This window comes from Olea europaea, chromosome 6, assembly GCF_002742605.1.
Source record: "Olea europaea var. sylvestris chromosome 6, O_europaea_v1, whole genome shotgun sequence".
Lineage (NCBI taxonomy): Eukaryota > Viridiplantae > Streptophyta > Magnoliopsida > Lamiales > Oleaceae > Olea > Olea europaea.
The window spans coordinates 2,616,262-2,629,412 of NC_036242.1; the positions used below are offsets into that span (position 1 = coordinate 2,616,262).

At 34.5% G+C, this 13,151-nt stretch overlaps 1 protein-coding gene across 1 annotated transcript; it reads right to left on the reverse strand.

Moving 5' to 3' along the window:
• Nucleotides 1-4,025: 4,025 nt before the first annotated feature.
• LOC111395499 lies at nt 4,026-12,491 on the reverse strand. The gene is made up of 3 exons (XM_023021517.1): nt 12,112-12,491; nt 11,885-12,022; nt 4,026-4,372 (listed from the first exon to the last, which is right to left on the reverse strand). The coding sequence occupies exons 1-3, from the start codon at nt 12,412-12,414 to the stop codon at nt 4,208-4,210; spliced, it is 606 nt and encodes a 201-aa protein (XP_022877285.1). The 5' UTR covers nt 12,415-12,491; the 3' UTR covers nt 4,026-4,207.
• Nucleotides 12,492-13,151: the final 660 nt, after the last annotated feature.

Here is a 13,151-nt window from a genome sequence, read left to right on the forward strand (position 1 = left end):
ATATGTAACACACATAAACTATATAATTCACAATCAATGTATTTTATTTTTACGTCGCACTTATTATCAAGCAATATTTTGCATGTCACTTGGTTACATTTACATTTTGCAAAGGTCACAAGTTTGCATGTCATGCATATCACAAATGATACAATTTTGTAAAAAATCTAAACTGTACAATAATTTTTCTCTCCATGTTCTTAGAAACGTTAAAATAAGAGACATTTATTGTAAGCAGATTTTTAGTGAAGGAATATGGCGATAGAAAATTATCTTTAATAACCATCAATTCATGTCCATATTTTTATCTTATATAAATCAATTATTATCTATTTTCATGTAAAAAATCTTTAACTATGACCTGATTTATGAAAAGGTTCTCAAATTTTGATATTTTTGAAAATATAATCTTAAAGTATGATAGTTACAATTTTTTCTAGTCAAAAAATTACCTGGAAGCCTAGATTTAAAAACAAGTTTTCATAAATAAAGAGGTTTAAGTTTAATTTCATAATTCAGGTGGTAATTAATTATTAAATTAATGTTAGATTAAATAAATGTATTCACCCAACACACCACACCCAAATTACGCAATCTCTCTCTTGTCCCCCCCACCCCCTATCTCTCTCTCTCTCTCTTGTAGTTCGCTGACTCCGACGAATACCTCACGGCGACTTCACCTGAAGACATAGCAACGCTAATCGCCGCCTCACAGCTATGGTTTGCATCTCCACTCACGATCGGGGTTGTTGAAGGGCTTGAAAATTTTGGGGAGGTGGTGAAACCCTAATCATCTTCTCTCTCTACATTCTCTCTATCACAAACTACCACCGGCAACGCTCAAGATGTCGCCACCACCGGCAACGCTCACGGTGTCGCCACCGCTGGTATGTGATTTCGGGTGGTTGCGGTGCCTTCGTCGCTGGTGTGTAGAGCGTTTATACGGTGGTGTCTAGATTGAGATTTGCAGTTTGTTGCAGTTAACTTGATTTTTGCATCATATTTTTGCAACTCGCTGGAAAGATGTCAAGTTGTGCTAAAAAAAAAAAAGGTTGTTCTTGTTGTATTAGTATATATGGCCTTTTGCCAACTGAAGATTTAATTTCTGAATTTTGACGATCAACGTGTGTTTTTGAGGCATGATGAACTGTGGGTGGTGTGTGGTGATGATTTACATGTGGTGGTGGTCGTACAGTGATGCTTGTGGTGGTGGCTAAGGTTTATTGAAAGTGTTGGTGGTGGTGGGTTATGTTGGGGGTGACAGGTTGTGCTGAAGGTGGTGAAGGGTGGGGAAGATTAAATGATAATTTGTGACCATTTAATTGGTTAATTGTGATTCATTTGATAATCTGTGATGGAGATATAAATTGTAATCCATTAATTCAATAATTTATGATTTAGAAAATAGATGTAACAAGTTAATTTAATAGTAATTTAAATAGAAATTGAGTAGTCAATATGGTCGTGTTCAATCTTAGAGAATTTACTGTGTGAAGATGACATATTAAAAATCTGCTAGCCCATTTATGGTTGTGAATTTGAGTTGAAGGTAGTGGTGGTGGTCCATTGGAGGTGATGCCGTGATGGTGGTGGTGACCAGTGGTGGATTGTAATGCTAGTTTGAGGAGTGTGCAGATTTGTTTGTGGTGACCTTACCAAATTTGTACTTATTGTGACGGGTTCAGGTTGTGGCCATTTTGTGTTAATTGTGACCAATTGTGACTTGATGTGAGTGGTGGATTGTGGTGCTAGTCCGAGGAGTGTGTAGATTTGTTTGTGGTGACCTTATCAAATTTGTACTTATTGTGACTTGTTGTGACCATTTTGTATTAATTGTGACCAATTGTGACTTGATGTGAGTGGTGGATTGTGGTGCTAGTCCGAGGAGTGTGTAGATTTGTTTGTGGTGACCTTATCAAATTTGTACTTATTGTGACTTGTTGTGACCATTTTGTATTAATTGTGACCAATTGTGACTTGATTAAATAGCGTCACAGTTAAGGTTGTGACCATTCTGTATTAATTGTGATTGGTTGAGATCACCATGTGTTAATTGTGACCTGATCACAGTTAAGATTGACTTGGCCACAAATAGCAACACTGAAAACAAATTTGGTCACAAACAGTCACATTGAAGATTTATTTGGTCACAGATATTCACATCTTGTGATTGTGCCTCTTTCTGAGCCATTAGGTGCAGGTGCAAATGATGGAATGATGGGTTGGAGGTGGTGGTGGGGGAGTGGTGGTATCAATGGTGGTGTTGGTGGTCGTGACTGTTTATATATTAACGTGACCCTATATGATTAAGTATATTTTAATATATAAAAAAGAACACATTTATTATTATCATCATCATCATCATCATCATCATCATCATCATCATCATCATTATTATTATTATTATTTTGAAATATTGATGTTCGAACCACAAATTTTGTAAGATTTGTGTTTTTTGAATTAATTAAAAGGGGATAGTTTGAGTGCTTAGTTAATTTGGAAATAAGAGAATGTAGAGTGCATTAAAATGGGGAAAGAAAAATCTTGAAATAAGTCGTCACAAATTACAAATTTTACAGGTCACAATTTCTTAACCGATCACGAATGATCAAATTAATAGGCAACGTGTTAGTTTTGAGTCACAAGTCACAAATTTTATAGGTCACAACTTATTTCACGATTACAGATTATCAAACTAATTGGTTAAAAGTTATTTTTCGATCACAAATTATCAAATAATTTGACCACAGCTTAATAAATTGCGAGTCACAATTTCACATTTTTCAAGTCACATCATTTATTGATCATGATTATCAATTTTAATAATAATAATAATAATAATAATAATAATAAATGTGTTCTTTTTTATATATTAAAATATTCTCAACGAGACACTCTTCACACCATTCCACCCCCAATCCCACCCCAACCAAAATGCAAAATGCCGCATCAGCAAGCTGAAAATAAGCAAACCAGTGAAACAACCATTTTCCAAACACAATTATCACCGCTATCATTGACACTGCAACGTCACCAATTCCTTCATCACAATCACGCCAACTCCATTCTACCTACCAGATAAATCTGTTGACAAATGACAACAAAACTTGGAGCGCCTACAGGCTGCAGTGCTCGATGCAAAAATTATACCAAGCACACGAGATACGACCAAATGCTCTCAAAAGTTGTTCACGGTGGTTTCAACTTTCAAGCTAGCTGCTGTTCTGCACTTCTAGCCTTAGGGATGCAATTTGGCAGGGTTAACAACGTTTTTAAAATCAAGGAACTTAATTTCTTTTACAGCTTTACAAAACCAAAACCGAAATTTATTTTACAGCTTCACAAAATCAGGCCAGTGAGGCGTCGATCAACTGTAGCGCTGTGATGCGGCTGTAGTGGAGACCGGTGCACAGAGCAATAGCTGCAGCGACTTCGCCCATGAGGCTCGACGACGTCTTCCGGCAGCGTCTCCCTCTTCCAACGACGATTTTTCAGTGGCGTTTTCCACATGGGAGAGAGAGAATGAGATGAGAGAGATGATAGATATGAAATAATTACAATTTCTAAGTGATATTTGGTGAGGTAGTGTGGGATGGGCCGATGGGGATGCGTAGGCAGATTATTTTAATTTTATATTATTTATTAATATTAAAATTTTGATTTAACACCTGAATTATGAAATAATTTAACAAGATTGTGAGGTTTGAAATGTGATTCTTAAATTGTAGCAGTTGTGTTGTTTTCCCATCTCAATATGTATAGATTCCAACAAGGGCTTGACAAAAATCCAACTCATGCCCACATGGGCCAAGTTGGGCATCAAAAGATTTTTGGGCTGAGTAAATGTTGTCTTATAGCACTACTATAGAGAGTAGAATTAAATAGGAATTAATAAAAAAAAAAAATGAGTTTATCCACACAAAATTTGTTTTTACTTTTTTATTTTTTTTTTCTAATTCCACCAATAATGAAAATACATCACATTGATTCTTATGAAAAGTTACTACATACTATTATAAACCCAATGATGCAAAGAATATTATTCCAATATCAATCCTTGTAATTCGTAAAGTACTATAATTTTGATCATGTGAAAATGCATAAAATTAAGGGCTAAAAGGAAGAAAAGAAAGTAAAACTGCCATCATAAAAGAGAACCTATTAAATAAAAAGGGAAAATATGAATTATGGTAAAGCAATAGAAATCTCATATATTTTTTGGCGGCGGAGTTGCCGCAGTGGCGGCTTTGAACATTATATCAAAGGCATTTTCAACACAAGATTTGTACTTGAGAGGATCTATTAGCTCATTTTCTGTTCCCACTGCAATCCTCAGCTGTCCCATGTAGCTCACCATAGTTATTGTAAGATTCTGCAAATTCAACAACATTTTTTGCATGTTCAAAAGGCTGAAAAAATATATATAAAAGATTTTGTATCCATTCTTTATCCGAGAAAATATGGAGCCTGTTGACGTCGAAATTTGTAAGAGTTAATTTCGAATCAACTTTAAGAAAGAAGTGTCATCAGAAGATAATAGCGGGGAAATTACTTTAAATTTTTCTTTGTTTTTGTGTACTGAGTTTGTTATTGTTTTTCTTTCTATTCTTTCATTATTTATACATGGTTCCCAGTCGAAATTACGTCAAATCAGTCAAATTAGCTACAATACCGAACTCGAAATTCGGGTCGCCGAATTCTTTTGTGATTGGACGATGAGGTCGGTGGCCATGTGCCAATGTTTTCCTGAGTAATGATGACCTTTGAAGAATTGAAGATTCCGGACCTTAGATTGGTAGCATTTGGCAGTGATTACATCACTTATGGCAAGTGTGTGAGATTGGGCGGTTGATGTGACAAGGAACAATCATAATCTCTCTTTTGTGAGGGTGACAAAGAAATGCCAAACTTAACTTTTGTAATCGAACTGAAATCTGCTAAAGTAGGGCCTACGGACAATTTATCATGAAGTCGGAGTTCAGGGGTCAATAGAGTCGAGACCCTACTATATATTTGAGACATCCATTCATCAGTTTTTGTTAGTAAATGAGGAATTTGTCATTGAAAAGATAACTAAAGTGACAACAGATTTCAACTCAAAAATTAGGTCGATACATGTTCATAGTATTACACTACATAGCTCTAGGGTTGAGGGGTTCTAAAAAATGTGTGGTTAAAAAGTAGATAAAATGTATGATTTTAAGTAATTGTGATTGAAAATGATGTCAAATTATAGAATTAAAAAATCTTAGTCAACATGAGTCTGATAGTTTACATGTTACCTATGTAATTAATGAAGAAAGTAATGTAAGGAATTTTTAAATCGATCATGTGGGTTTATATGTGTAAATTGTTGTATATTAAAGGCTATCAAATTCGGTCAAGTCGGTTTAAAAGTGATCTAATAAGATTTCGGTATTTGGGCTTCAATGCATCCAATTAAAGCATGAGTCTTTTATGTGTAGAGACCAGACTCAGATTCCTAATTCTATAATGGGCCGAATTAGGCCAAAGAGCACCAATATATAAATACGGTTATGATCCCCAAATCACATGTACGTATTTGCTCATTATGTTATGCCTCCCATCACTAGAGAGAGTTACGGGTTGCGTGTTGATTTGGAAAACTAAATCGTAAGATTCAACTATTGCATTAATCATGTCTGATTCAGGTACGCTTCCACTATAATTCATGTATATCTCGATGATCCAACATGAAGATCTAGTGATTTTATGGTAATAAACTCTCCTACAAGTAGTATCAGAGCCTTTTTCGTATTGAATCATTGAAAATTGAATTATATATTTGATTCTTGCAATATTTTTCGAAGTTTTCAAATTTAATAATTTTGGATCTATAGTTTGTTGAATTCGAGAACTTTTGCGGTATATTTCTCGTTATTGACTTCCATATTCGGATTAGAATAATTAAGAAATTTTCAGATTATGGATTTTTTTTTTGAAGAATTACATATTTTTGTGGATTTAAAAAAAAATTGTTTCGATTTTCTGGTAGCTGCACAGCAACAACACGGGCGCCGCTGCAAGAGATACCGACTTCGGCATCGCTACGAGGGAGAAAAGGAAGAATTTTTCTTAGGGTTTTCAGTTTCAGTTTTGGAAGATTTTGGGGCGGGGTCTTATGTACAAATTAGATTACTTGAGGTCCCTACTTGCAATTAGGGTTAGGGTTATAGATTTAAGATTCAAGTCCCTAACAGTTTAAAGCTCATCCAAGTTGGGTCATTACGTTCTTGTTTTAATAATTGAATCCCTAAAGTTTAAAAATTAATTAATTCGGGCTATTAAAGTGCTGAATTTTATAATTAAAGCCCTCAAAGTTTAATAATTAATTCAAATTGGCCCCCAAAGCTTTAATTTTTTATAATTTGCCCCCTAAAGTTTTGAATTGATTAATTTTTGGTCCCTAAAGTTTCAAATTTATTAATTTTGGCCCCTAATTTTTGGAATTAATTAATTTTGCCCCCTAAAGTTTTGAATTATTAACCCTTAGGCCCTTAAAGTTTAAAACTAAATAAAATATGCAAAATTTGTGGTTTTCTCTCTCAAATTTTGGTATTAAAGACTATTTTAAGAGATATAATATTCGAAAGTGAATTAATTGAAGCAATATGTTGACAAAGCAATTTCTCTTGTGAAAATTAATTAACTTAGAATATTAAAAGGTGTTTGTGCATACATTTTTTCAAGAGAATATTGATCGGCCCAAAGGAATGTCAGTATTTAGGTGAATTGCGCGTGCACCTGTGGTAATAAACATGTGGTGATTATTTGGTTTAATATGTAATCAATAAATCGATCCAAAGAAAGGTTTGTTGATTGACATATTATTTTATCGTTAATGTTTGATCACTACACTAAGAGTACCACTTACAAGTCAATATTTCTGTCCAAAAACTAAATATTGATATTGTGCCAGGTATCTTATGATGGGCCCTACCATTATTTGATATTATTATTATTTGCATATTAAAGATATTCACGTGAGTTATTCGTAATAATCGTTCTCTAATTTAGTTTCAGGATCTGCTAGCATCAATTCAATTCCAATGCTAGATGGCACAAACTTCAAGGCATGACAAGAGAACGTGATGATTGTTCTCAGACTCATGGACCTGGACCTTGCTTTACAGGTTGATCAACCTACTGCAATTACTGATAAGAGTACCTCTGACGACAAGAGGAAAATGAAAAATGGGAACGATCGAACCACATAAACTTAATGGTCATGAAGCATGCTATTCTAGAAGTATTTCGAGGCACTATGTCCGATAAGGTGACTACGGCTAAAAATTTCCTTGAGAATCTTAAGAAGAGGTTTGCCAAGAATGAAAAGGCTGAACAAGTACACTTTTGACAAACCTTGTCTCAATGATGTATAAAGGGAAAGGAAACATTCGAGAGTACATTATGGAAATTTCTCACATTGTTTGAAAACTAAAGGCACTTAAGTTGGATTTATCTGAAGACTTGTTGATGCACTTGGTTCTGATATCCCTTCCGGCACATTTTAGTCAATTCAAGGTGAGTTACAACTATCAAAAGAACTCATGTCCTTTAATGAGCTCATCTCACACTGTGTCCAGGAAAAGGAAAGATTGAAGTATGAGAAGACAGAAAGTGCACATTTAGCCACCACTTCCTAGGACAAAAGGAACAAGATAAGGAAGCAATGGGAACAACATCGCAAAAGAAACAGCATAAGGAACTAATTGAAAGTGCTTGTTTCTTCCGTGGAGGTGCAGGTTATAGGAAGAAGATTTGCACCAATTATCGCGCATGACGTGTGAAGAAATGTATTCTTCTTCATTTGATTTGTTCTGAGGTTAATTAAACTTCGGTATTTAGAATACATGGTGGATAGAATCTGGTGCAACAACTCATATCAGTGTGTCTATGCAGGGTTGTCTGCGTTGTCGAAAACCAAGCGATGGTGAAAGATACATCTATGTTGGCGACAGCAAGACGGTGGAAGTAGAGGCAATATAAAAATTTAGATTATTCTTAAAGACTGGTTTTTATTTGGATCTTAATGAGAGATTTATTATATCGTCTTTTAGACAGAATTTGATTTCTATTTCTACTTTGGACAAATTTGGTTATTCTTGTTCACTTGGAAATGGAAAATTTAGTATGTTTCATGATTCAAAATTAGTTGGTTTCGGTTCTTTATCAGGTTACAATAATTTTTATTTAATTGATGCAATTGTTTCTTTTAATGAATCATTGCATGTAAGTACTTGAGATGTAAAGCAAAAATTAACCTGGGAGAATTCTACCTCGTTGTGGCACAAGAGATTAGGTCACATCTTCAAGATGAGAATTGAAAGACTTGTGTCTGACAGGATTCTCGACCCTCTTGATTTCACAAATTATGATTTGCATGTTAATTGTATAAATGGAAAACAAACTAATGAAAGGAGATTTAAAATCAACAGTACTTCAGACATCTTAGAACTTATACATCGAATATTTGTGGATCATTTCCTACAGGTTCTTGGAATGGTCAACAATATCATATAACATTCATAGACGACTTTTCAAGATATGACTACATATATCTCATTCATGAAAAATCACAGTCACCGAATATGTTCAAAAACTATAAAGTTGAGGTTGAAAACCAACTCGAAAAAAGGATTAAAGGCATCAGATTTGACCGTGGGGTTGAATACTATGGCAGATATGACGATTCAGGTAAAAAGCATCCAAGACCATTTACTAAATTTCTAGAGAAATGCGGTATCTTCCCATAGTACACTATGCCGGATTCGCTCACTATGAATGGTGTTACTGAGAGACGAAACAAAACGCTTAAGGACATGGTGAGGAGTATGATTAGCCATTCTACCTTACTGAAATCTCATTGGGGTGAGGCATTAAAGATCGCAGCACATATACTCAACAAAGTTCCAACTAAAACCGTCGATAAAATCCCTTATGAGCTTTGGATGGACAAGAAGCCTAGTTGAAGCATATACACATTTGGGGATGTCCAGTTGAGGCGAGGACCTATAAGCCAAATGAAAAGAAACTAAACGCAAGGACCATTAGTTGCTTCTTTATTAGATATTCTAAAAGATGCAAGGATTACAAATTTTATGATCCCACAATTAAGGAAATTTTCAAGACAGGAAATGCTAGGTTTTTTGAGGATGTTGAGTTTGCGGAGGGAGAAAGGGTTACAGGCTTTATCTTTGAGGATGAATATGTAGAAATTCCTCCAATTGCAATTGACAATGATCAAATTTTGATCCCTGACGTTGTTCAAGAAACAACTCCGGATCAAGACAATGTCGTATCTCCCTCTCAAGGTTAACAAATTGTTCTAGAAGAAGAAACTCTACAGCCTCAAGCACCAATGCCATTAAGAAAATCCACTAAAGAGAGGAGAAGTGCGATTTTGGATGATTACATCGTATTTCTGTAAGAACATGAAGTTGACATTGGAATGGTGGAAGATGATCTGATCAACTTCTGTCAAGCCATGGAAAGTTTTAGCTCTCAAAAGTGGCTTGATATCATGAATGAAGAGATAAAGTCTATGAAGGACAATGACTTCGTAGACATCGTTCTATTGTCTGAATGTACGAAACTCATTGGTTGCAAATGGATATTTAAGATCAAGAGGGATTTGAAGGGTGATGTAGAGAGGTATAAGTCTCGTTTTATCGCAAAAGGCTTTACACAAAAAGAAGGCATCGATTATAAAGAACTTTCTCTTCGATTTCTTCGAAAGACTCATTCAGTACTATAATGGCATTAGTAGTGCATTTTCGATCTTTATTACATCAGATGGATGTTAAGACAACGTTTCTCAATGGTGACATTGGTGAAACAATTTATATGGTATAACCAGAAAACTTCGTATCGGATGATACAAATCAAATGATTTGTAAACTAAAGAAATCTATGTATGGAGTTAAACAAGCGTCTCATCAATGGTATTACAAGTTTCATCAAGTGATCATCTCATTTGATTTTGAGATGAATTTGATCGATGATTATAAATGCCACAAGTTCAGTGGGAGCAGGTATATTTTTCTGGTTTTATATATTAATGACATATTGCTTGCCAGCAATGATATAAGCTTATTGCGCGAAACCAAGAGATTTCTAGCAAAGAATTTTGAGATGAAAGATCTTGGTGGCGCCTCTTTTGTATTAGAAATTCAAATACACCGAGATCATCCTCGGGGTATTCTTGAATTATCGCAAAAGAGTTATATCAAAAATGTACTTAAAAGATATGACATGCAAGATTGTAAACCAGGTGACACCCTTGTGGCTAAAGGAGACAATTTCAGTTTAAGTCATTGCCCTAAAAATGACTTGAAAACTAAATAAATGAAGAAGATTCCTTATTCTTCAATTATAGGGAGTCTAATGTATGCTCAGGTTTGTACACGTCTAGATATAGCGTACATTGTTGGAATGCTAGGGATATATTTAAGTAACTCGAGAATGGATCATTGGAAAGCAGTCAAACGGGTCATGCAGTATTTGTAGAGAATAAAAGACTACATGCTCACATATAGGAGATCGGATCAGTTGGAGATCGCAAGTTATTCTGATTTCGATTTTGCGGGATGCCAAGATAGTAGGAGATCCACTTCAGGCTACATCTACCTGCTTGCTGGGGGTGTTATTTCCTAGAAGAGTGCTCAGCAAACACTTATAGCTACTTCTACTATGGCAACGGAGTTTATAGCGTATTATGAGGCATCGAATCATAGAATAGGACTACGAAATTTTGTCACTAGGCTGTACATTATGGACAATATAGAAAGATCGCTCAAGATATTTTGTGACAATAAATCAGCAGTGCTGTATTCCAATGGAGTCAGAACATATAGAGATCAAGTTCCGCTGTTAAAAAAAGAGTTCACAGTGGACAGGTGTCAATAGAATATATTGGGATAAGCTTCATGGTTGCGAATCCGCTTACTAAGGGATTGATACTCAAAGTCTTTCATGAGCACACTGTTCATATGAGTATAATGTCTCTTGAAGATATATAATTTCAGTGGGAGTTTGTATTTTTGCTTTTCATGTTAGATAGATATACTGTCATTTTGGATATGGTTTATGGTCAAAGTTATTTTTAGCTATAAGGTTTATTTGGTTTATTATCACTGAACTTGTTTAAAATGATTTTACTAAGGTATTAAGGTGGACTAGTTAGAAATAAGTATGTTATAGATCACATTACATGTAATTTTCATACTACACATCCACGCTTTATCCATGTCAATCAATTATATCGATATATGTTACCATTGATGGGTTTAGTTACGATGAAAATAGTGAAAGCCGCTTTGATCTTATGTTGATATGATTGATGGACGGGATTGTTTGGGGATGCATTCGGTGATGATAGCAAAATTTTGAGTACTCATAAAGTTATGTTTAATGCACAATTGTAAGGTGACACATATAGTCCAAGTGGGAGATTGTAAGGAATTTTTAAATCGATCATATGGGTTTATATGTGTAAATTGTTGTGTATTAAAGGTTATCAAATTCAGTCAAACTCGTTTAAAAGTGATCTAATAAGATTTCGGTATTTGGGTGTACATTTAATACATTTATTTGTTTTGTTGTCATGCTCAATTCAACATGGATTTTTAAATAAATGTACTATTTCTCAACCTACCGAATAATTAAAGATTTTTCTAATCATTGACGGAGAAATCTTTTGTACTAATTTCCTTATTTTTCAGAGAAAAAGAAAATCTCTAATTTGAAAAACTAATTGTTTGAAGAGTTTGTGACAATGTTATCTAATAACATTTAAATATCAGAATGCTTTTACTATTTATTTTTTAAACAGAAAAATATGTGATTTGTGAAATATTTGTACCTGAGGAACCCCAACAACCATGAAGTACAAGCCTTTAACAGGATGATTTGCCAAAGCCATTCTTTCCACTGGTCCAATCACGTTTGATACTGTCATGCTTGTGTTCTTAAGCGTGCTATGAATGTATTTAGCAGTCACCTAAAAATAATTCAACCAAGATTTTACCTAGTCGAGCATGTATAACATCGTGTGCACATTGTAAAGCACAGATCAATTGAAATACATACCTCAGGTCCTCTATACCTCCTAACCGCGTCAAGTAATTTTCCCGTGAGAAGTACTGCTGCCGAGTTTTTCTTCCTCATTATAGTTTCTTGTGTTTTGAGTGCAAAGTTTAGAGGATTTGTTAAGTCGTTTTCAGTCAAATGTGGGAGAGAAACATGAATAAAGGCAAATTGGTTCCCCCACGGTGACTCTGCATCTGTTTTCACCATCTCCTGCACAGATTTGTAGCCACCAATGTTTCTGGTATTGAGCAACACCAATGAAGTGGAATCTGCATTCTTCTGCTCATTATTCACCTCTTGCATGTATAATCTAGTCCCCAAGAAAATTACTCCACATATAACACCATTTATAGTCTGTTGAAATATTTATAAAAACATCAATATTAGAAATCTGTTTCCAATAATAACACTTATGGCTTGTTTAGTACTAATTCTTAGAATCAATTTTTTGAGCGTTAGAAAAAAAAAAAGTGGGTCTCTCCAAGAAGTCAAAAAATGACGCTGACTATATTAAATAATGGTCAAAAAATTAATTTTTTGACTTGAAAAATTAGAACCAAATAGGAGCTTATTGTGCAAAGAGAGATTATGAGGTTGTTTGATAAACCTTTTAAAAGTTTCAGCAGATTTATAGAAAAGTTAATAAAATGTGTGTTTGAAAATTTGATAAAAGTTGTGAGTTCCATGAAACATGTGCTTAAAATTGAAAAGTTCATAAATTTTTAATAAAATTTTATCAAACAAGCACTATACTTTAAAAAATAGATTACAATGTGTGTACATATATGTTTTTTTGCGGGTAGGTTAGTGATGTGAAAACGCCCCCGTCTCGAATGGGGCAAAAAACCCACCCTAAATAGGTTGGCAGGATGGGGCAGGGCACCTCTTCTCAGGGCGCGGCAAGGATGCCCCGCCTCTTGAAGGAAAAAAATTAAAAATAATTTTATTTCTAAATAATTCACCCCTTAAAAACTCATTTTGAATTTGTACTTTATTATTTAATAATAACATAACTCGAAACTTTAAAAAAAATAAAAAAT

Coding starts and splice junctions, on each gene's coding strand:
- LOC111395499 (XM_023021517.1), bottom strand. CDS start 12,414: ATGCAAGAGGTGAATAATGAGCAGAAGAATGCAGATTCCACTTCATTG. Junction 12,023..12,111: donor GGAGGTATAGAGGACCTGAG/GTATGTATTTCA, acceptor AATTATTTTTAG/GTGACTGCTAAATACATTCA. Junction 4,373..11,884: donor TGGTTGTTGGGGTTCCTCAG/GTACAAATATTT, acceptor TTGAATTTGCAG/AATCTTACAATAACTATGGT.